This window comes from Boleophthalmus pectinirostris, unplaced genomic scaffold (genome assembly GCF_026225935.1).
Source record: "Boleophthalmus pectinirostris isolate CB_2022bp ecotype Guang Dong unplaced genomic scaffold, ASM2622593v1 HiC_scaffold_16, whole genome shotgun sequence".
Lineage (NCBI taxonomy): Eukaryota > Metazoa > Chordata > Actinopteri > Gobiiformes > Gobiidae > Boleophthalmus > Boleophthalmus pectinirostris.
In genome coordinates, this window is record NW_026571095.1 from 30,041,554 (window position 1) to 30,067,635 (window position 26,082).

The following is a 26,082-nucleotide window of genomic DNA, read 5'->3' on the forward strand; positions in this document are numbered from 1 at the left end:
GTTGCTCTCTCGTCTATGTCTGTACATCCTCTTATGAAGTGACTGTTTCGTTTCTCCACTATAGCGCTCACTGCCGTCTTTACTACAATGAATGCAGTAGACTACATTGCTTTGTTTGTGGCTTTGTTTTTGTAGGTTTCAAATAGTCTGGGATTTCATGTTGTCTGAAAAGTTTTTCAGAAACACCAGACATGTAAGGAATAGTTACGCCCTTTCTCCTGGGTTCTGATTCTATCCAGGTCAAATAAACTGAGTGTTACTGCCCCATAAGGGAAAGTGTCATCTGCATTTGACCCAGGTTTGACTGAAACAGGCCCCAGGGACCCCTCTCCAGAATCCTGCACACAAACCCTGGTTAAGAAACCTCAGAAAAGCTCGAACAAAAATCTCAGAGCAGCTCAACAGATAGAGTCATCAGATTCAGTGTCAGGGCAGACTATTTACAGTATAAAGAAGTGGATAAAGGGAGCTCTGGATTTACTTATTTACTGCTATTTTATGATTTGTATGGTTTTACTTTTATTTAATTTTACTGGTTTTGTTGTTTTAGGACTGGTATGATCAAATTTTAGCAATTCATCTTTTTGTTGTCTTAATTTTATTGATCTCTGTGCAGCAGCACTTTGGAAACTGCTTTGTTTGTAAAATGTGCTGTAGAAATAAAGAGGATCTGAATTTGGAGTGTGACGTCACGCATAGTGTTTGGCTCCAGTCAAATGAAGCTCACCGAGGCTGGCATTTATAGAAGTGAATTTGGAGTAGAATTAAGAATAGGAATTCATATTATGTTTTTTGTGTTGTTGTTGTTGAAAATCAAACTCCTAAACAGGACCATGAACGCTCGTGTTGATCACAGGCTCCTGAAAATGTGCTGTTTAAATCTATTTTGTCTATTTTTCTTTTTTTTCCCGGTTATTTTGCAGCACTACAAAACAAAACATAAACTACAACACCATGGATCATGACTGAAAAGGGTTTAGGCTGAAGTAAAAAGTACTTATAATGCCAAAACCTTTTAAACAGAGACAGAATTCCAAGAAAGAAAGGCATCGTATGAACAGGAAGTTTACATTTACAATTTCATTTATGACAGGGGTGTCAAACTCAAATTCATAGAGGGACAAAATTAAAAACTGGGATTAAGTCATGGGCCAAACTAAATATTTATGTTTGGCTCATGCACGTTTTCTCTTCTTTCGAGATATGTAATGTTAAACCTTTTCTTATTAAAATAAATGTTTAATAATAGTTTTGCTTAAACATTGAATCCAGAGCAAGCCTAATATAAAATAATAACAACATTTTAAATAAATAATCTCTCTATAGTCTATCTGGCCAGCAGGCCAGCTCTAATACATATTTGATATGATCTCACGGGCCAATAATTATATCGCCGGCCAAATTTTTCCCCCGGGTCTGAGTTTGACATGTCTGATTTACGACTTACTGCATAAGAGACAAAACATAAATTAAAACAAACTAAATTTAAAGCATAATTCATTCCTGACCTCTATAGCTTTCAAATAGGGGTGTAATGATATCCAAGTCTCATGATAAAATATTGTCACGGTATGAAGCTCACGGTAAAATATCCAAAATCTCTCAGTACGATATTGTCATGATATACATCTCATGGTATGATATTTATTGCGATATTTTGTGGAGGCAAACAAACAAAACTGTGAATATGCTTCTTTTTCCTCTTAAAATGCCTTGACAAGACTTAATCCAAAGAACTACGACTTAAAAGTGCTTAGAACTGTTATTTCTTCTTGTAGACTGCACTGAAATGGAGCAAAGGATCATGGTCTATGTAGTTCCCTCTGTCTTTTTTAGCTATTGCTGCACCATAACTCTTAATTTAAGCAAAGACACTTGTAATTCGATATATTGTGATGGTCTACAATATTATTGTGAGAACTTTGATGATAAGATATCACGATATTTCGGTTATTGTTACATCCCTACTTTCAAATCATAATGCATTCCAACACAGAGATACGATTTCACTCTGAAGCTTCGATTTACACTTACAATCATTTACAATTTACGATTTACAATATGTTTCACTGGTATTATTCTATTTTCTGGGGTTATTGTGTCAGTGGTGTAAAGTCGTTTCAATATTATTGTGTATAATTCTGATTATTTTGTAGCTGTAAGTCTAGACAGTAAAATCTGTTATGAAATCTGTAATGTTGTGTTTTCATCCTTAGTGTTTTGTTTGAATAGAGACTTTCTAGGGGCGGCCATGTTGAGTGTGAGTGTGTTTTTGTGTTTCTGTGTGTGTGTTTGTGCGTTTGTGTGTGTGTTTGTGTGTGTGCGACCTCAGCGGGCAGCGACTACAAGGCCTCTTATTCAGCTCTGCGTTTCTATGACAACCACACAGAATTACCACCGCAGTGTTCAAACTAGACATTACCACCCACACGCATCCACCGGATACAAGGGAATGAACCAGGACTGAACCAGGACTGGACCAGGGCTGGGCCAGGGCTGAGCTAGGACTGAACCAGGACTGAGCCAGGACTGAACCAGGACTGAGCCAGGACTGAACCAGGGCTGAACCAGGACTGAGCCAGGACTGAACAAGGGCTGAGCCAGATCTGAGCCAGGTCTGAGCCAGGGCTGGATCAGAGCTGGACCAGGGCTGGACCAGGGCTGGGCCAGGACTGAGCCAGGACTGAGCCAGGACTGAGCCAGGGCTGAACCAGGACTGAGCCAGGGCTGGGCCAGGTCTGAGCCAGGTCTGAGCCAGGTTTGAACCAGGACTGGAACAGAACTGAGCCAGGACTGAACCAGGACTGAGCCAGATCTGAGCCAGGACTGAGCCAGGACTGAGCCAGGACAGAGCCAGGGCTGAGCCAGGACTGAGCCAGGACAGAGCCAGATCTGAGCCAGAACTGAGCCAGGGCTGAGCTAAGCCTAAACCAGGACTGAGTCAGGATTGTATACAGGAATAAACTAGGACTTAACCAGATCTAAACCGGGATTCAACCAGGACTAGACTAGGCAGAGTCAGGATTGTGAAGAGGGATGAACCAGGACTTAACCAGGTCTAAACCAGGTCTAAACCATGACTAAACGAGGACTAAACCAGGACAGAGTAAGGATTGTATACAGGGATAAACTAGGACTTAACCAGGTCTAAACCAGGAATAAACTAGGAGAGAGTCTGGTTTGTATACAGGGATAAACTAGGACTTAACCTGGTTTAAATTGGAACCAAACCAGGCAGACTCTGGATTGTATACATGTATAAACTAGGACTAAACTGGGACTAAACCAGGTCTAAACTAGGGTTAAACAGGTCTAAACCAGGGCTTCCGTGAGATCTAAACCAGGTCCTGTGTATAGGACTAAACTAGGACTATACACAGGTCTAAACCAGGATTTAACCAGGACATAACCAGGACTAAACCAGGCCTAAACCAAACATTACCATTCACAAGCATCTTTTAACACAGAACACATATTAATTAACCAGGACTAAAACAGTACTAAGCCAGGACTAAACTAAGACCGAGAAACAAAACATTCAGCTACAGCAAACCCACGAAAACCCACTTTTGTCCCATATATTTTCTGTCCGTGTGTGACTGGCGTACCTCCCCGCGGTGATGAGCCCCTGGTCCTGTCCCGAGCAGATGTCCTCCAGGATGAAGCCCTCCTCGCAGCTGCTCATGTTCAGCTGGGTCAGGTTGGGCTTGCACACCTCCAGCCAGTAGGGGGCATGCAGTCCTGTGGAGAGCTGCAGGATGTCCGTGATCAGAGCCGTCACACACAGGCCGAAGATGTGCACGCCTGAGCAGAGAAAAGACAATCCCATCAGTCTCACTTTGTGGAATAAGCGGCAGAAGATTAAAGTAAAGAGCCCATTTTACTCTGTTTTCTGGTCTATGTTTAAATTAGGGATGTAACGATATCCAAATCTCACAGTACGATATTATCATGATATTTATTGCGATATTTTGGAGAGGCAAATATTATTGTAGATAGGCTATTTTTTCCTTGACACAACTTTTGTGAGAATCATTACTGTCATAATCCCAAGAATTAAAGAAAAAAACATATTTCTTCATGTTGTCTGCGTTGAAATGAATCATGGGAAATGTAGTTCCTTATATTTATTATCTGTTGCTACTATAGCTGTTGCTAAACTATTGAAACATTTTGCAGGACAATATTTTTTTTCAATTCTTGTTGAAACAACCAAAATTTTTTTAGAGAATGTATAGAAAATAGGGGTGTAACGATATCCAAGTCTCACGATATGATATTGTCACAGTATGACCCTCACAGTACGATATTTATTGTGATATTTTGTGGAGGCTAATATGCTATTTTTTTCCTCTTAAAATGCCTTGACAAGACTTAATCCAAAGAACTAAGACTTAAAAGTGCTTAAATCTGTTATTTCTTCATGTAGTCTACAAAGGATCATGGTCTATGTAGTTATTTTTTAGCTATTACTGCACCATAACTCTTAATTTAAGCAAAGAGACTTGTAATTCGATATATTGTGATGGTCCACGATATTATTGTGAGAATTTTGACAATACGATATCACGATATTTCGGTTGTTGTTACATGCCTAATAGAAACAGATTAAAATGTCATATTTGTTGTTTTATTTTTATTCTGTTTTCAGGTTGAGCCATTCACTCTGAAAGAGAAGTCATTTTGCGTTTTAGAATCTGCTCGCACACAGTCACACAAGTGTGACTGTGCAGCTTCAATGCAAAATTTGGAAAAACTGCACCAACAGGTAAACAAATTTGGACTTGGTACCAAAAAATTTAAGAGAAAGGCTGCTTATACAGGATTAAAGGATCTGGTAGACCAACATCAACATCATCATTGAGCTAGACTTAGGTTAAATTAAGACTGCAGGGCTTAATGCTCAATTTGGTGAAATCTGATTTTTTATTTATTTTTTTTCGAGATCGTTCACATTTCCAATTAAATGTGACTGTAGTGTGAACTTTAAATGCTCCAAAAGTGTCCCGCATGTGCACTGGAGGACACAACAACGTCACACGCAGCAGGTGTGCTCAGTGTTTATGGAAGTCGCCTAAACATGAGTGCTGGCATTGAGCACCTGGAGATTTTAAAGTTGCTGTCGTACCGGAGCCAGAACATGTACAGATTATTTGTTTTAAGGAAGAGATTGAGAAGGAGAAGAAAGGAATGTGTGGGTGCAGAGTCAGAGCCAAGAGTGGTGGGATTGCTCTGTGCTTCACTGCTTCACTCACACAGAGTTCAGATACAATTTTCATATGACAAGAAGAACATTTGTGTACATTTGTGACATGTAGGTGGGATGAATGGGACCTGGCCATTCAGAGTAAAGTCACATGTCAAAAAATCGGATATGTATTGATTTTAGGAGCACATATCCAAGTGGCGTGGACCGCATTTGAAAAAATCATATCTGTGTCGTTCAGACTGTCATGAAAAAATGAGAAAAAAAGGGATACAGGTCAGTTTAGGCTGCAGTCTGAATGAAGCCTTACTAGTTTTCAAGATAATTGCATTTAAAATTATGTCAGATTTTTTGGGACACCCTCCAATGTGACAGCTCTTGATATTATTTTGAGACTTTTGGTGATATGATTTGTTTCATTCACATGTTTAACACACAAACCCTGCATATTTAGGCTGAGTTCTTCTCTCAAAGATCTGATGTGATGAAATGCTCCATTGTGTTTTTGGACTCCATACACCTTTACTAGAATCATTTGGATAATTTCAGCCCTGGAACTGCAAATCTCTACTGAACTGAAAGTAAAAGTAGTTGTTGATTTAAAAACCACCTCTACACGACATCACAAGAGCATTTTGAGTTTTGTGGAAGCAAACAGCCTAATAATCCATGAACCAAAACACAACTCCAGGTATGTTTTTGAACATTTGAACAACATTCTAACATGTCTTAAAGTTCACGAGTGATATAGCACCTTTGATATCCAATTTAGAATATGTTATCACACTTTGGGTTGCTGGATCGTACAACTAAAATAAATCCCATATGCCTCTCTCTTTCACATGGCATGGTCTCGGAGACATGTATATTTTTTTATTTGAATGAATAACACTAGGGTGACCGTATTTCCATTTGTCAAAACCAGGACACCGTACGGGGGTGGGAGGTGGGGCCTCATCATTGACGTTGAGTTACTCTCACCTGGGAAAGCTTTTGAATGTTTTTCGGTGTTCTGGTGAGCTTTGATGTCCCTGGCATCGCCACTGGACACCGAAACATATGAGCCTGCTTTGTACATTGTGCACATGGCCTCCCACTTGTCTCGACCGGGAGGGAAAGCGGGGAATTTCTTGTACAAGTCATCGTTAAATGTGTATTTGCGCTTCGGCATGTTGCAGGCTGACCGACTGTTTGTGTCTGCTCGCTCCTTCTGAGTGCACAATGAAAGGTAATGAAACCCCAGACATTTGCATCACTTTATTAAAAAAAGCCCGGACGACCAGGACAGGATGTGGAAACAGACATGTCCGGGGAAAACGGACGTTTGGCCACCCTAAATAACACGTTCAACTTGACTCAAACATCTAAACTGTGATTTCAGAAGTGTGACTATTGCTCAGGTTGTGCATAGAATCCCTCAGTGGTCCAAGTAGAATCCATGGCAAAGGAGAAATTCAATCTGTCAACTGGACAAATTTCTCCTTTGCTATTGCTCAGGATGTGGAAGAACGCAGTGAAGACATTGGTTTTGTGTCTTTGGCTGTTGTTGAATCAGCATTAGTTATGAACACATTGGCAAGAACCGGACTCGTTCACAGCAGTAAATTTAGCCCAGTATCCAAAAGTGTTTGTTTTGATAACATGATATGAAGATATTGTCAGTATATTGTCAAATGCTGTTGGAAGCTGCTTCAAAGTTGCTTTTAACCGTCGTCCAGACTCCGAAGCAGAGCCAAGTGTCCTGCTCACAGGGAACAGGCTCCAGAGGGAGAAATGTTTTTATGTGTCACAGGTATTAAAACATGTGAATAATGAAAGCTGAGTGAATCATCTGTTATTGAGCTATTTAGGCTGATAATTAGCCTAAATAAATAAATACACAGGCTGAAACATTTTGGGATGATAGGCTAATTACGTTCCTAATCCCCTTCTTAAAGAGATTTTGCTGCATTTGTCGCCATTTTAATGCTTTCAATCTGATAATAGTGTTATCTGCAAGCAATGTGGCTAAAATAACAAAATATTTACTTCTTCTTTTATTGTATAATGAGTTTTATTTATTAATAAAGTTGTGGTACATTGTGTGTGTGAAAGAGAGAGAGTGTGAGTGTGTGTGAGTGTGACTTCAGTGTTCTCACCGATGAAGCGCACAGCTCGTCGGATGTAAGAGTTGAAGTTGCAGCCCGCAGCGTTGATGTTGGCCTCAGTGTGAGCGGAGGAGGACCTTCGGGACAGGTAACAGTACAAGATGGCCTCTCCGATCAGGATCTGCACAAACCAACACACAACACACACACACAGAGAGAGGTCAGCTGTCGACATGTTTCACATTCTGGTACAAAGAAGCTTAAAGGCAAAATTGGTCATGTCAGTTTAATATGGATGGCACACAAGTTTGTCTCATTCCTGGTATATGAATAGGCTATGGCTCATGTGAAATCTTAGAAAAGCTCTGATTCACGACTGGCTGCAGGCGCTGGGTTTAGGTAGCGAGGATTTAGATGATATGAGACAGCCTTTAGGTTTTAACACTGATGTGACGCTCGTTCTGCGTTGTGATTGTATAATTGTCCTGAGGAAGGGTGGAAAGTAATGAATTACATTTACTCATGTTACTGTAACTGAGTAGTTTTTATGACTAATTTGTAATTTTTTAAGTAGTTTTTGAAATAGGTAATTTTACTTTTACTTGAGTACATTTTGACCCAAGTATTTTACTTCATTACATTGGAGCCCATCCTCGTTACTGTGTAAAATCTGATTGACTGAACACTGTCGTTGTACAGAACCTTCAGTCTATCTTGGCTCAACTTGGATGACGGCTGGTACCGAGCCAGAGACAGAGGTCGTCATGGCATGGTACTTTTTCATTTCTTGTATCAGCAGTCAGTGTGCATCTGGGCATCGTTTTGCATACTGTGATTTTGGTTTAATTATCTTCTTCTTTTTTATAGTAGTGTTGTGAGTTGGACCATATAATTAGAAATTTGTTAAATTGTTATTTTATTATTATTATTATTATTATTATTTGTTAAATTTGTTTTGCAGTTAAAGTTCCAAGTTTTTTAAAGTTCTATAAAAAGAAGGAAGAGCTCAGTCTTAATAAGTGTTAAGCTCAGTTGTCTTTAAAATGTACAAAGTTTGCACTGTAGCACCTAAAAGTTGATTAAAACAATTTGTGCTGGATTAGATTTATGACTCATCCTTCTTTACAAGGATCAAATACTCAATCAAATAATTCAAAGTAACTAAGTAACTTTTACTCAAATTACATTTTAAATGAAGTACTTTTTTACCTTTACTTGAGTAGATTTTTAGAATTTTACATTTACTTAAGTAGATTTATAGATTTTTACTTTTACTTGAGTAGATTTTCAGATGGTTACTTTTACTTTTACTTGAGTAGGAATTAAGCAAAGTAGAGATACTTTGACTTAATTACAATTTTTCAGTACTTTTTCCACCTCTGGTCTTCAGAACCTAAACTCCAACTTATAACACAAAAACTGGTCATCAAGTAAAATGTTTTTGTAATTAAGAATCAATCAGCATTATAGTTGTTATCAGTAAAGGCCAACGCACACAGGGACGCTTTGACGCGTGGGAAAATTGCTGCCTCCATTATTTTCTCTGAGCGTGTTTGATTGGGGTTTACTGAAGTGGAACGAGACGCCGCATCTGAAAACACATGAGAAATTCTGCACGTGTGCGGTGAGTAGGGCTGGGTATCATTAAGAAGTTGCTGATATGATACATATCTCGATACATAGGCCACGATACGATACATATCTCGATACTGTGCACTTTCGAATTGATTTGATACAGTTCAATAAAATCAAATGGCTAAATCATGGCTGTGATACTAGAAGTCTTTGTTAAACCATTTCTTGTGCAAAGTTCATATGAAACACAAACATTTTACTCATAGAAACAGTAAAAATGTCAAATGTGTCACATAAACGAATTTCCTTCCTTTGAACAAGCAACAAAACTGCAGTGCTGTAATAAAATAATTTTGTAAAATATACCAGAAATACTCTTGGCAATATGTCAATACAGCAGCCCACAATATCGATACTGTATCATCACAATAAACGATATACAATATATCTATAGTTTTTTGATATTTTTGGACACCCCTAGCGGTGAGTACAGACATATCTCTGCTCTGTGACCAACAAAACAACAAAAAAAGCTGTAAACTGTGAGGAGAGGCTCGAAATTGCTAACTTGATTCATCAGCCCGTTTCACTTCGTAAAAACTGTCAGACCTCACAGCATTAGAATTCGTTCGCTCGACGGTAGGTGGGTACTTTTTTCATTTAAACAATCGCTGCTGTTTGGTCATGACGTATGTAATGCACCGCAAACGGGGCTAACTGGTATATTAGTTTTTTCCCAAATCCTGTAGGAAGAAGGGCAATAACGTCTTTCCCCTCGATAAAATTAACTGAACATTAAGCTTTAAATCCTCGATCTTGGGAATCGTTGTCAACACAGAATATATGGCTCTTCACTGATTGGCTGATGTTCAAACACGCACTTTGGGGGTTTTTGCGAACTGTCAAGTGTATTCTGATTCCTGACCTAGTTGCTGGAGAGAAATGAAATTGAGCGGAGGCACTAGGTGATGCCAGCCCTGCTACATATTCTGTTTGGGAGAAGATCTCAGCTTAAATTTAGAGGTTTTGTGTGTTGAACATGTGTGAATGAAACAAAACACAACTCCAGGTTTGTGATGAGGAAACAAAATTATAACATCGATCAGAAAACAGTGTGATGTAAATTCATGTGGACATATACACAGATGGTACTCACGGTGACGGTGGGTGCGGCGAAGGCCAGGCTGAAGAGCAGGGGCAGCGGGCACACCTCCTGCTTGGGCTCCACGTAGGGCAGGGACAGGCTGCGGTCACTGCACGAGTACCCAGAATGCACCGGCTCGAAGATGTCCGTCAGCTCCAGGAAGTACAGGCTGACCACCGAAGAGGCCAGGATGGGGAGCTGAAACACAAACACGATCTCCGGTCAGGAAAGCAACAGCGGGATTTTAGTGACTTGAAAAAAACAACTAGTTCATTTAGAGAAGTGGTAGAGCAGCCGAGAGTTGTGTTACTTCAAAATAATATTACTCAACTTAAGTAAAAGTACAAAGTAGTGGTCCAAGTACAAGGGAAGAGTAACTTAAAGAGTAACTGTAGAGACATAAGCGACTATAATTTGAAGTTAAAGGTCCGATATTATGCAAAATTGACTGTTGTGAGCTTTAATCCATGTTATAATGTTGTTACCTCCTCAAAAAAAAAAAAAAAATCTGGAGTTGTGTTTTGTTTCCTTCACACATGTTTGAATAATCCTGCTTTATTAGTTTGTTTACGTTTCCAAAGCCCAAACTGCTCTGCTCCACCATATGATGTCATGAAGTGGAAGTTTTCAAGTCAACAGTTTGTTTTACTTTTAGTTCAGTAGAGATTGGCAATTCCTGAAATGATCCAAATGATTCTAGTGAAGGTGTATGGAGTCTAAAAACGCTGTGGAGCACTTCCTGTATTACCACATGACATCACAAGGTGGAAAAGAGAGTTTTTGATTAGAGATAATAACCTAAAGCCTAAATATTCAGGGTTTGTGTGTTAAACATGTGTGAATGAAACACAACTCCAGGTCTGTTTGTGATGAGGAAACTACAAAAAAAAAGTAAATCATGGCCTCAAATTACTATTTCTCCGTCAATCTGCTAATTGCACAGCGTACGTTCAGTCCTGGTTTAGTTCTGGTTTAATCCTGGTCCAGTTCTGGCGTAGTCCTGGTGTAATCATGGCGATCGGCTCGGCTCTTGCGGCGTGTATATATTTATAATCCACTAATGACACGGTGTAGTTTTTCTTGGTTTGGTGTTTGTGGCTCTAAATTAACAAGAAAATCTAAAACATGGGAACTTAGCTAAAGTGTGGGAACGATTTACATATTGTGGGAACAAAATAGTAATTTTGAAACCACAATTTAATATCTTTTTTGCTCAGGTCATCAGGCGGGCTCCCTAGAAAATAACGTAAACTGTCAGATTGATTCATGATTTATGATTTGATGTTAATGTAATTGAAAGGACAAAACATTAAATAAGTCACAAAATCTGATATTGTCAAAGGAAAAGGACAGACACAACAATGAGACAAACTAAATCGTATCTGAAGGAGCTGCAAGAAACACAAATGTTCAAATCATTTCATATTGTCACATAAAGCTTTTGTCACTTTTGTAGATTTACTCACAGTGGGAAGAGAAAGCACAACTTTTACTCGAGTAAGACTACTGCTACTTCAATAAATGTGTCTTCAAATGTTACTCAAGTAAGAGTCAAAGTATGCAGCTGGAAAGAACAATTTCATAAAAAAAGTTGCTCAAGTAAATGTAACGTTCACGATCATTTTTAAATATTTGCAATGGTCTAAAAAGTATTCCTCACTTTTCTTATGCATTCGGAGCATCCAAATTATTCATCACGATGAGTTTGTGAGCACATTTCACAACTTTCAAACACCAGAGTGGAGTTTTGCCATCGTTAGAGTGACCAGACGTCTTTGTTTACCCGGGACAGTCACAGTTTTGAGCCCTGTGTCCTCTGTACCAGCAGATTCATCCAAAACCAGTGATTTGTCCCAGTTTTATACAAGAAATGTCCAATGTGTTCCTATTTTTGACCAATCCGATCCCTGCCAACAGTACATAGAGGTAAAAATGGTCATTTCTTTAGGTAAAATACAGAAACGCTACAAGAAAATGTGACTATACTGACTCAATTTTCCTTAATGACACACTTGTTTTACCATTTTATTATTACCAGCCTCCACAAACCAAGGGTGTCCCAGTTTTTTATTTTGAAAATCTGGTCACCCTTGTTTACAGACAATATAAAAGCTTTATAATTAGATACAGACAGTACACAGAGGTCGCAGTTTGATCCTAAGAGCTGCTTATACAATATATCTACTCGAGTAAGACACATTTCACTTTATTACATGAAATTTAAATAGTGTAGAGTCTCTTTAAAGGGCTCATATTACACTATTGTAGACAGACTAATAATAAAGTGTTACTCAAACATGTGTGAATGAAACAAACACAACTCTAGGTCTGTTTTTGAGGTTTAAAACATGACTTAACGCTCACAAAAGTCAGTTTTGCGTAATATATGACCTTCAAATGGAGTCACATATTAGCATTTTTGTTTTTGTGTTCCTGGCCTCCTGCTGGGGTCTGTGCGCAAAGAATTACAACATTGTGATTTTAAAAACTGTCAATCATTTATGTCTGTCGTTCAGGTTTTGTTCCAGCCTGAACAACATTTTTGGCAAACAGCAGGAGGTTCTGATAAACATGGCTGAACGCCTGAATGTAGAGAAGCCAAATAATGTACTCACTGTTACTTCAAAATAATACTGAAGTTATAATATAGAAGAAGTAGAAGAAGCAGTGGTCCAAGAAATGACTTTAGTAAAAAGTTTGGGGAAACTCATTGTAATTATACAAAAAAAAATGTCTAAGACATCTGATTTAGCCTATAATTTGAAGTTATGTAATTGAAGGGACAAAACATTAAATAAATACACAAACTCTGGTATTTTCAAACACAAATTGGAACAACTAAATCATATCTGAAGGAGAATAAATAAAGCTTTTGTCACTTTAGACTCACAGTGGGAAAAGGAACCACAAATTTTATTCATGTAAGAGTACTGCTACTTCATTAAAATATTACTCAAGTAGAAGTAAAAGTATGGGCTCTGAAAACTACTCTGACCAGAACATTTTGTGCGCTGCGTAACGTTTTTGTTGGGGCTGCTTGTTTCTGGTGGATTTGTCACTGCTCTACCTGGAATGGCGCCACCTAGTGCCTCCGCTCAATTTCATTTCTCTCCGGTGACTAGGTCAGGAATCGGAATACACTAGATGATTTGCAAGAACCTTGGAAGTGTGAGTTCGGGCACCAGCCAATCAGCGAAGAGCCATATATTCTGTGTTGGCAACGATTCCCGAGATTGAGGATTTAAAGCCGGAATAAAGAGAATGTTTGGCGAATTTTATCAAGGGGAAAGACATTTTTGCCCTTCTTCCTACTGAATTTGGGAAAATCTTAATATACCAGTTAGGCCCGTTAGTGGTGCATTACATACACCGTGACCAAATAGCAGCGATTGGTTACCGTATTTTCCGGGCTCTTAGGTGCTCTGGATTAAGGCACGCTGTCATTAAATGGTCTATTTTCGAACTTTTTTCACAAATAAACTGCACCGGACTTTAAACGAAACACAACAGTTGGATGGGTCAGTGGGACTTTGTTTGGCGCGTTCACGGTGACTCTGGGCTTTGTTCAGTTGTGGCGTGTAGGGAGGTGCTGTCTGGGACCAACGGATTGTCGGCGTGTTCGCAGTGACTCAGTTGTTCAGTTGTGTCTAGAAGTGGCACATTGGACTCACTTTTTCGGTTCGTTCCTCCGTTCCATTCCTCGTCCGTGTGGAGTAATGAGTGTGGCTGTGGGTGTGTTTCGCTGTGCGGTCACTGTCTGCTCTGTCCGTGTTTGCGTGCGCTGTGGGTGGTGCGGCTTTGTAGTTTACTGAAGTCGTGCTGGGACACCTGAGTTGGATACGTGTATAGGGCGCTCTGGATTGTGGGATGTGGCATGTAGTCATTTTTTGATGGGGTTGGAGGCTTAAGAGCGTGTCTAATAGCCAGGAAAATACGGTAAATAAAAAAACTACCCGCCTACTGTCAAGCAAACGAATCCTAACACTGTGAGGTCAGACTGCTGATGAATCAGGCTAGTTAAACAGCTCTACCTTACATTTATTCCATTACACACATTTACATACTTTCACATTACAATCAGCATATCTATCCTGCTAATGAAACTACTGCACATCGCATCAGGTTTGTCAAGTTGTTGTGTACAGTTCTGCATGATGTTTTAGTATATTTATATAGAATTGTCATGTGGGAGCTTGGGTGATGCAGACTTGTGGGAGGAGCATTGCACAGAATCTTGACGACCTGGCCGTTCAGACTGAAGTCACATGTCAAGAGATCAGATATGTATCGATTTTAGGAGCACATATCCAAGTGGCCTGGGTCACATTTGAAAAAAAAATCGGATCTGTGTCGTTCAGACTGTCATTAAAAGATCTGATACAGGAACGTAGAGATGAAAAAAAATCAGATTTGGGTCACTTCAGGCTGCAGTATGAAGTGACTTAGACTAATTATTAATATTAAAAACACTTTCTGTATTACCACGTTTTCCGTTTGAGAGAAGAACTCAGCCTAAATTTGCAGGATTTGTGTGTCAAACATGTGCAAATGAAACAAAACACAACTCCAGGTCTGTTTGTGAGGAGGAAACATTACAACATAGATCAGAAAAGTGTAATATGGGCCCTTTGATGAAATTTGAAATCTTTATTACATACGGTTTCTTTAATAGGCTGCTGTGAGCTGAATAGTCGCTCCTCCACCTGCTCTCGTTCTGTTCGCTGTTAGCGCTGAGAATCAAACAGCTCTCGCTCTTTCACACCTGTTAGCTTCATTAGCATCATTAGCACCATTAGCACCTGGTAATGGATGCTGACATTTCCCTGCGAGCTCAGGAGGATCAGGAGGTGACGCTGCACTGCTGGGTTAAACCAATGTGATTTTTTTGAGTTGAAGTGGGACTAAACAGCTAAACTCCAACCAGAATCGCAGGGTGAGGGTCCGGGTGTTTGGTCCAACAGGTATCCATACACTTCAGACTCCGCCCCCACACCCCGCTAAATTCAGGGAAGTTCTGTGTGATGTTATGTAGTACTTACAAATTTAGATTTAGTTGTTTGTTTTTGTTTTGTTTTTTTACCAGAAAGCTGGAAGACGTTTGGAAACATGCGCATGATGATTTGTTGGTGATAGTAACTCTGAGAAAACTGATAAAATACCCGGTTTCCTTCGTCTAGATGTCACTGTATTCTTTCCTTTTTCCTTTTATAAATTGCCTGTGAATTTGAGTCTTAAAATTTGTTTAATAAAAAAAAAAAAAAAAAAAAGAATGTCATTGTAGAGGATCTGTGATTCAATTAAGAAATAAATAAATAAATAAATAAAATGGGAAAACAGTTTGTTATTTCATTATTCTGTTTTAGTGTCAACAAAAAACTGATTTTGACCTTTATATTTCCAATATTTGATTTAAAGTTTATTTCAAATAACACCAATCAAAATGCCTAATTTCATTTTGATATTTTATTCTCTCCGGTTTATTTGCCCCGGACATTCTGCTGCAGTGTCGACCATGGATCTATAATAAAAATAAAATAAAATAAAAGATAAATTTTTTTTTTTTTTTTCTTACAGTTTTATGGTGTCAACTGAACAAAGTTTATCACAGCTTCCTGTTTCTTGTCATGGAGTTTAACAATTACATTCTAAGGCGCAAAAGTAAACACATCGCTATAAAAGAAAAGGACATGTTAGTCCACAAAACTGCAATTTTTCAGGTATGTCCTGTCCATGTTGGCTGAGTGGCTAGCACTCATGCCTCACAGCAAGAAGGTTCCAGTTTTTGATCCCCAGGTCACCTGGGTCTTTCTGTGTGGAGTTTGCATGTTTCTCCCCGTGTCTGGATGGGTTTCCTCCGGGGGCTCCGGTTTCCCCCACCAACCCAAAACATGCTACACAGGTCTCCAGGAAGAACAGCTGATATCCAAGGTCAGTTAAATACAAATCCTGCCCAGGGACGACAGGTGGAAATTAGCACTGGTGCTACAACCTGGTACAAAGCATCTCCTGTTAAGGTCAATGTATATTGCGCACTGTCCCTGTCTCAATAAATAAACTAAACTAAACTAAACCAAAACATACACGGGCATAAAGAGCTGAGTACTTTTTGCTGATGGGACCAGTATTTCAAGAGAAATCCACCATTAATAAAGTTTGGAATGAATTTGTACATTTCATTAAATTTGCACTTGTTTCACTTAAATGAAGGAGCGGTGACGCCTCTCATCGAGCTCGATCTCTGCCAGAAATCGAGGTAACAGCGTCATAACACGGTGAGCTTTAAGTCAAGTTATACTGCTGTTACTTCATCAAAAACAAGCCCGGAGTTGAGTCAGGTTTGCGTAATATTGGACCTTTACGTTGTGATGTCATCTGAAACCCAGCTCTTGTTCACTTGTCCAAGAGAGGAACCGAAATCTGCTAAAATAAATAAAGCCGTGCACCGGAGAATACAGCTCTATACGTGTTTGTGCTGGAGCTATTTTTGAATGAGCCTGTGAGAGTGGGATACAGCGCTCTTCTCCACAACTGCTCTCTGTTGGTTTCAACGTGAAGACAAATTACCGCCGTTGCCATGGCGATCAGCAATTCAGAAAATATCCAGCTTTTAAATGGTCAAAAGTATACTGCGATTTATCAGTAATTATGTCTAATAATACAGTCAACTACACCTTCAATTATATGAAATATAATTTATCCATCCATCTATCTTTTTTTTTTTTTTCGCGTATCCGTGGTCGGGTTGTGGGGGCAGCAGACTAAGCAGGGACTCCCAGACTACACCTCTCCCCAGACACTTCCTCCAGCTCCTCTGAGGGGACCCTAAGGCGTTCCCAGGCCAGCCAAGAGACATAGTCCCTCTAGTGTGTCCTGGGTCTTCCTCATGATATCTCCAGTACTGTCCTATAGTGACCTGAGACATGAGGACCAGGACTGAACCAGGACTTAACCAGGACTAAAACAGAACTAAATCAGGACTAAACCAGAATTGAACCAGGAGGACTAAACCAGGACTGAACCAGGACTAAAACAGGACTAAAACAGGACTAAAACAGGACTAAAACAGGACTGAACCAGGAGGACTAAACCAGGACTGAACTAGGAGGACTAAACCAGGACTGAACCAGGAGGACTAAACAGGACTAAACCAGGACTGAACCAGGAGGACTAAAACAGGACTAAACCAGGACTGAACCAGGAGGACTAAACCAGGACTGAACCAGGAGGACTAAAGCAGGACTAAACCAAGACTGAACCAGGACTAAACCAGGTCTAAAACAGGTCTAAAACAGGTCTAAACAAGGTCTAAACCAGGACTGAACCAGGAGGACTAAAGCAGGACTAAAAAACAGGTCTAAAACCAGGTCTAAAACAGGTCTAAAACAGGTCTAAACAAGGTCTAAACCAGGACTGAACCAGGAGGACGGGTTTAGTCCTGGTTTAGACCTGGTTTAGTCTTGGTTCATGTGTTGTAGCCTGTTCTATAGGTGACAATTATTATTATTATTAGGCGTTAATGTTAAAATCCCCACTACCTCATTAAGTTTTGGTTTCGATTAGTCCCTGATTTTGGACACTTTTGACAAACCAAGAGTAGAGATATAATGTGTCCTTGTAATTAGTAGCAGTCTTGGGGAGTAGTACAATCATCATGAGGAGGACACACTCTCTCTTTCTCTCTCAGCACATATAAAAATACTCTCATTCAGATGGTTGCCTAGCAGCCGCTGGTGGGTAGATGGTGTGACAGTCGGCCCCATCGAAACGTACGAACAAGAAACCAGCCACGAACGACCAAATAATCCATCGGGAATTCACACCGCTCGGACAAATCTGGTACATTCTCACCCGACGTCGAGAAGCGGAGAGACGATGCTAAACGAACCTGCTCTGTTTGTGTCAGTGCAGCAAGAAAAGCAGCAGAAATCAGCAGAAATGTACGCTCTCATTAGTCAGGCATCTATAATTCATCTGAGGACACATCTTAGAATGGACAAAATATCAGAACAGCAGAGATAGATTCGACAACACAAGCGCCGGAGCTAAAGATGAGGCTGCAAATTCATCGCAGTTGAATTAAAATTGAAATCTGAATTGAATTAAAGTTCCTTAATTTCCACCATCAGATCAGTAACAACATGAACAGAAATGTGATTCTTGTATTAGTTTGTCAGTTCAGATTTTGGTCAGTTCTTCTGGATGCGAGTCCTAATTTTGAAAGTGAAACATAAATCACAAATCTGAACACAATCGCAACTGAATATTTTCCCCAAATCATTCCAAACCCCAGATAAATACATGTAGTCATTATTAAGGACAACTAAGAAACATCTCTAGTAGAGGTTTGCAGATTTAATTATCAATAATACTATGAGTACTATTTTGAACATGTGCTAAATATAAAAATTTTTTTTTATCCAAAAAGAGGAGTAAGAAAGCTTTCAGAAATATTCATGTAGATAGGATAAAAATCTGTGCATATTTTTTGTAGTTGAGCATAAAATAAATATTTGTAAATTCTCGAATGAGTCCAGTCGTACATAAAATGTGTTGTGTGTATTTTGACCATAAAAATATGATTTTAAAAGTTACAACATCAAGAATTACAATCACGAAATGAAAATTTATGATTACGGTTTCTTCAGTATGAATATGAATTCAGTCCTCCTGGTTTAGTCCTGGTTTAGTCCTGGTTTTGTCCTGTTTTAGTCCTGTTTTAGTCCTGGTTCAGTCCGTAAGCAGCAAAAAAGTCCGGCATCTCGATCGATGTTTCTTCTGCTCAGTAAATAATGTCTGTGAAGTGATGACAGATTTTTGACAATAAAGTTGCATCTGTGAATTTGTTTTCGTACTGAAGAAAGTGTAATCGTAAATTTTCATTTAGTGATTGTAATTCTTGATATTGTAACTTTTCAGTTAGTATCCTGATGAATAAAATACACACAATATATCTTATGTACAACTGGACTCATTCAAGAGTTTACAAATATTTATTTTATGCTCAGCTACAGCCAAATATGCACAGATTTCTATCCTATGCACACGAATATTTCTGAAAGCATTCATACTCCATAGTCTGAGACTTAAACCCTGACTGCTGTAAGATTTAAAGAGACTTTAAGCAAATTTCTTATGATCTGACATATATCCTCTGATATTATTCCTGTTCCTGTAAATTTCAGGTTTAAAATGCTGCACATGCACATGAGTAATACCAGAGCCCGGCTCAGAGTGTCCTCTTTACAGTAATGTGCCTGTTCTGTCCAGATGGAGTGTCAACCACTCACATCTCACACATTTCATTTAAGGTTATGTATAATTACTGAAGGGAAAAGGATCCAAACTACATTCACATGTATCTAACCAGGATGGTCTTTTTCAGGAGAGTCCTGGCTCTACACAGGTAGAGAAACCCCCCACAGGCTCAGGGAGAACATGTGAGCATGTGTCACTTCCTGAATTTGGTTCAAAGTCCAGGAGAAGTCTGATGTTTGGCACTCATATTACACTGGACTCCAAACGGGGAAATCCTCAAACTCACACTAAACGTAAACACAAGTGTGAAAGCGCCCTACCTGTGGAGAAGTCTCTCAAACGCACGTGAGCACAGACTCACCAAAATCCAGATCAGATCCTACATTATGATTATGAAACATTATTTTGTTACTTCATCTAAAACCTCCCCTGCTGTCTTTCATGTCATTTACATCTTAGCCGGTCTCACAACGTCAAAGCTAGTACGTATTGTTGCATCTAATATTCTTGTGTGGTCTCATTCTGTAATAAACTTTTATCATGTTTTCATAGGTTGCAACTGTACAATCTGTCTGTTAAAGGCACTGTACCTGATTCTTACATCTTAAAAACATGAAAAACAGAACAAGTTCATTTGAAATGTTCCAAAGTTATTCCTCACTTCCCTTATGCATTCTGAACATCCTAATGATTCACCCCAAAGAGTTTATAAGTGCTTTTCACGATTGTCAGAGACCAGACAGAGTTTTGCTGTGAGTGAAATTTGCAGTACAGATACAGTATATCTGTACTGCAGTGAAACAAGTTTTACTCAACACGGGGGGGTCGAGTAAAGACACACAGACATAATGATACAAATGTTAATAAAAGAAGAATTAATAAGAGGGACTTTAAAGTTTGTTTTTTAAATTTTATTTATTTATTTTTAAATTGCTGCTGTGCTTTCGTACTCCATAGCTATTGTCATCTTTACATTGGCGACTTTTTCTTTGAGAAAAACATATCAGCACAGCCCCAAAGGAACGTGGGCAGGACTGCAACTGCAGTGACCAGTGGAGACACGGTCAGGCCGTAGCAGAGTAGGCCCTGTCCTGCTAACAGGCTTCCAAAGGCTAAGCTTTTACACAGCCCCCAACCAGAGCCACCAGAGCGCTCAAGGTCTGAGCTCTCCTCTGGGCCCACAGAGTCTTGAGGGGGAGAGAGTGGTCTCTCGTCTTGACCCGCAGAGTGATCGGGGGGGTATGTGAGGGGGCGTCCTCAGGAATGTTGATGGACACATGTGTATCTGCATGGGCTTCTTCTGGGTCCATAAAGTCCATATTAATGCTGAGGTCCAGTGGAGCAGGCTGCATAGTCTCGTGGTTTATCAGAGGCTCTGGAGGGGTTCTGTCTGAGCGCTCTGGTCTTTGGGTGTCACTTATTTGAATGAACCCATTGCAAACAGGATCTATATCAATGATGACATCCACACTGGGGGCTGCAGCAACAGGCGGTTGACCAGCATCACGTTGTCTGGCTTTAGGTCACAGTGTAGCTGTGGCTACAGTAGTAGGTTTCCAACACCGAGTGTGGAGTGAATGAATAATGAACTGTAAAGCGCTTTGGGCATCTTGAAATACACTATATAAATGCAATGATTAATTAATAATTAATTAACAATTAACTGAGCAACAGCAAAGGAGGTCGGCTCAAGATTTACTTTTCTTTCACTAATTGGTGATTTTAATTCTATAAACAATGAATGAATAAATGAGTGAGTAAAGTTCAGTTACAATAATTTACTGCTCCAAATGTATTATTTTAGCTCCCCTAGCAGTCAGTGAATGTAAAGGCAACAATTAAAGCTCAGTTAAAATGTTTATACTGGTCATCGAGATTTTAAAAAATTTGAACTAATTTAAACTAAAATGAAACATAAATGACTAAAAACTATTGTTATCATTGATTTCAGTCCTCATCATTCATAAAAGATTTGGTTAAATCCATTTTGAGGTGAATTAACTGTTAACGTTTGTTGGACCTTTACTTGCACTGATTGTTACGGTAGAATAGATTAGATGGATATTGCAGGTTTGTGGTGCCAGACAACAAATAATGAAAAGGTCAAACACTTATGGCTCATACATTTCTATGAGCCATTTCTATCTCTATTCTGCATCACTGAGATGTTTTTGTTTTTTAAAATTCATACAGAAAATGAACTCCAGTGTATTTTAACATTTGTCTGATGAAAATGAACTGCATTCATTCCACATTCATTCTTCTTCTTGGTTACACTAAAAGCCCAGTTTATAACTCCACACTCCAAAAGTGTTTCTGGAGGCCAAATGTCCCCTGTCTGTAACTCCAAGTTTAACATGACGCAATTTGTGCAAAGTTACTGCAACCCGCTCGAGCAGTCCTCCTCTGAGCCCCGCCTTCATTCACCATCGAGAGCCGGTGCCCTCCTCACACAAACATCTGAGCTCAGTGTCAAACATCACAGCATTTATCTGCAGTGGGACTCAAATGCACAAGACCACTCCCCTCAAACATTCTCCTCATTCAGAACCAAATTTACAGCCAGAAACTCAACTGAAGTAGAAATACTGTTACTTAAAATAATATACTTAAGTAGAAAGAGGCTCTCCAAGAAATGACTTGAGTGAGATCAGAGAAAATAAGTGTTTGTGGATATTACTTCAGTGTAATATCTGATTTATAATTTTAAATGAATGTAACAGGAAAGACAAAACATTAATATATATATAAAGTTTTAAAGAGAGACTAAAAATGAGAAGAACGCTGCAAGAAACAAACATTCAACTCATTTCATATTGTCACATGAAACTTTTGTCAGACTTACTCACTTTTACTCAAAAAAGAGTAAAAGTATGAGGCTTGAAAGTTTCTTTTTTACTATTTTATTAAAGCACTCACATTTTACTGAAAGAGCATTGGCTGTAAACATTAAGAAAACCCAAGCCAATCACACAAGCAAATCTAAAAGTTCCCTGGAGCACCTTTAACTTCACAGTCCTACACGGGTTGTTAAATGTCAAAAGACTAAAACAATTTGCGCTTTTGGAAGCAGCGTGCAACTACGAACAGTATGTTGAAGTTGTAGTGAAAGCTGAAATCTGGTAGACGGCCTTTGACTAACCAATAAGTGCACCTGACCTGATCTGTGTTTTAAAATGAACATTTAAAGCAAGTGTCACGAATCTGGCTTTACCTTTGCCATGACTTTGCCATGACTAGATTGGAGTGACCAGAATTTCAAAACAAAAAACTGGGATACTCTCGGTATAAAATTGTGAAACGAGTGTGTAATTAAGGAAAACTGTTCTGCACTCGGCCCATTCATGACATGTGAGTCAGTATAGTCACATTTTCTTTGTGTTTTGGTCATTTTTTAAGCAGCTTTTCTGTATTTTACCTCAACAAATGTCAATATACGCCTCTCTTTACTGTTGGCAGGTATAAAATCGGTCAGAAATAGGGACACCAGGGACATTTCTTGTATAAAACTGGGACAAATCAGTGGTTTTGGATCAGTGTTGCCAGATTGGGTTTAGTGATTTCCGCCCAATCACTTTCGAAAAACTCGCCCAACAACGTTTTGTCACTGAAAAAATTTAATCTTTGGATAAAGGTATGTAATCTACTGTTGGACTTTTTAAAAACATTGCTAGTATTGAGAAAACATGTTAAATGTAGAACAGCATTTTCATTTATCAGAGAAAAAATGAAATTTAATATTTAAATAAAAATGTTGTAGGCTATTGAGGCTACGTTTATATGATGAAAGTCTGAACAGAAGACGCAAATGTGACGCTGCGTCTTCAGGTTTTGTTTTGTGTTCAGACGAGCTTTTTTGGGAGGAAATCTGAGTGCATACGATGACGCAAAAGTGTGTGGAATTGGATTGTGTATGCATGCCAGCCGGCTCGGTAGTGACCCTAGGTGGTGATGTATGTGATGTAAAAGCGTATGCAGCGTGAGCAGATCTGACCAGAGTTTTGCGTCTTAAAAACATTGCTAGTATTGAGAAAACATTTTCATTTATCACAGAATAAGCCTAATATTTTAATAAACTTGTTGTAACTTAATCTATTGTTGTTGTTTTTTTAAACTTTCCCAGGATTGAGAAAAACATCTTTGGTAAAACACAGAACAGTGTTTTCATCACGCATAAAAATAAATATCATCAATGGTCGGCTATAGCCTAGGGTACTGCAAGAACAGCTGCAAATACACAACCTGCCTACTCATACATCGAAGAATTGAATCAGTTGCCGGGGGGGTCTGAACGTAGCAGACGTCCATTCATTTATGCACAGGCCGGAGCACCTCCATAAAACTGGACAGGAGGGAAAGTCCCATATGTTTCCTTGGGTTATTGTGTATCGCGTTGATTGATGTGAAAACAAAAAACACCCTAACTTGTTGAAAATAGGCCAATTATTATCTGTCCACCCAACCTGGCGACATTGTTTTGGATAAATCTGCCGGGACAGGGGACACAGGGCTCAAATCTTCGACTGTCATGGGTAAATACGGACGTCTGGTCACCCTAGACTAGACTGTACTAAAGTGCTGTCACGAATCAAGCGTAAACGCAGCCACAATCTGGGACCAGTCTGCACTTTACACTGTCACAAATCCAGTGTTCACTTAGCTAGGACCTGGGACCAGACTGTACTTAAAGTGCTGTCACGAATCAAGTGGAAACATAGCCACAATCTGGGCCCTGACTGCACTTTACACTCACACAAATCAGGCGTTAGCTTTGCCACGACCTGGGATCAGACTGTACTTAAGCACTGTTACGAATCCAGCGTTAACTTAGCCACAATCTGGGACTACTCTGCACTTTACACTGTTACGAATCCGGCCTTAGCTTTGCCACGACACCCAGGACTAAACTGTACTTAAGCGCTGTCACGAATCCGGCGCTAATTTAGCCACAATCTGGGATCTCTCTGCATTTTACACTGTCACAAATCCAGAGTTAGATTAGCCAGGACCTGGGATCAGAATGTACTTAAGCACTGTTATGAATCTGGCCTTAGTTTTGCCACAAACCCAGGACTAGTTTATACTTCAGTGCTGTCACGAATCCGGCGCTAATTTATCCACAATCTGGGACCAATCTTCACTATGTCCTGTTACAAATCAGACGTTAGATTAGCCAGGACCTGGGATCAGACTGTACTTAAGTGCTGTTACAAATGAAGCGGAAACGTAGCCACGACCTGGGACCTGTCTGCACTTTACAATGTCACAAATCAGGCATTAGCTTTGCCACAACCCGGAACTAGACTCTACTTAAGCACTCTTACGAATCCGGCCTTAGCTTTGCCACGACACCCATGACTAAACTGTACTTAAGCGTAGGGTGACCATTATTTCCATTTGTGAAAACACGGACATCTTAACGGAGGTGGAGGGTGGGGCCTCGACATTGAGCTACTCTCACCACACAAACTGTGCACATGGCCTCCCACTTGTCCTGGACGGAAAACGGACAATTTCTTGTACAAGTCATTGTTAAATGCGCATTTACGCTTCGGCATGTTGCAGACTGACCGACTGTTTGTTCCTTCTGAGTCACAGAGAGCCGCTCAATTTAATGGCCCCAATGAACGGTAATGAAAACCCAGACATTATTTACATCACTTAAAAAAATTTTTTTTTTAAATGTACGTCCAGGTCAGGACGCAAAAAACGGACATGTCCAAGGAAAAACAGACGTTTGGTCACCCTACTTAAGCGCTGTCATGAATCCGGTGCTAACTTAGTCACAATCTGGGACCTCTCTGCACTTTATATTGACACAAATCAGGCATTAGATTAACCAGGACCTGGAACCAGACTGTACTTGAGCACTGTTACGAATCTGGCGTTAACTTAGCCATAATCTGGGACCAGTCTGCACTTTACACTGTCACGAATCCGGCGTTAATTTTGTCATGACCCCTGAAACTAAACTGTATATAAACGCTGTCACGAATCAGGCGCTAATTTAGCCACAATCTAGGACCTGTCTGCACTTTATACTGACACAAATCAGGCATTATCTTAACAAGAATCTAGGACCAGACTGTACTTAAGGACTGTTACGAATCTGGTGTTAGCTTTGCCACGACCACTGGGACTAAACTGTACTTAAGCGCTGTCACAAATCCGGCGTTAACTTAGCCACAATCTGGGACCAGTCTGCACTTTACACTGTTACGAATTCGGCGTTAGCTTTGTCATGACCCGGGACTAAACTGTACTCAAACACTGTCGCGAATCCGGCACTAACTTAGCCACAATCTGGGACCTGTCTGCACTTTGTCCTGTTACAAATCCGACGTTTGCTTAGCCACGAATTGGGAACAGTGTGCATAAGCGTGTCTGGCTCAGGGCTAAAAAAATCCATCAATTTCAATTCAAATGAGAAAGTACAAGCTGTAATATGCGGAGAACAAACTTTCCTAGTGTCTCATGGGCTCTGCTTCTGTGTGGCCTGCTAACCCTGTAGTTTAGTCGTCTACAAACACATTCTCAAATACACGGGATTCTTGGATTAGTTTAGCAGTTACTGAACTAGATCTGGTCTCTGATGCTGCGACGTGAATTAAGAATGGATGATATATCGGTCCCAGTTTCCCAGATATCAGTATTTGTTATTTCTAAGCTGCCCTGTGTGTCAAAATTGAAATAAAAAGGTGAAAAGATCATTTGTAAACATAACTATATTATTAGATAAGAGTGTGGGCCTTGCTATGGAGTTTAAAAGCTAAATATTGGGCTCAGCAAATATCGGTATCGGCCACAGCAGAAAG

The 26,082-nt window shown here is 39.6% G+C and overlaps 1 protein-coding gene across 1 annotated transcript in view; it reads right to left on the reverse strand.

Moving 5' to 3' along the window:
- Positions 1-26,082, reverse strand: part of LOC110155725 (uncharacterized) — a 54,566-nt gene that overhangs the window by 24,144 nt on the left and 4,340 nt on the right. Inside the window, exons 5-8 of the mRNA XM_055151373.1 lie at positions 20,392-20,744; positions 10,025-10,210; positions 7,345-7,474; positions 3,609-3,804 (exon numbers count right to left, since the gene is read on the reverse strand). Coding sequence (XP_055007348.1) covers positions 3,609-3,804; positions 7,345-7,474; positions 10,025-10,210; positions 20,392-20,744 — 865 coding nt within the window. The remainder of the gene's footprint in view (positions 1-3,608; positions 3,805-7,344; positions 7,475-10,024; positions 10,211-20,391; positions 20,745-26,082) is intronic.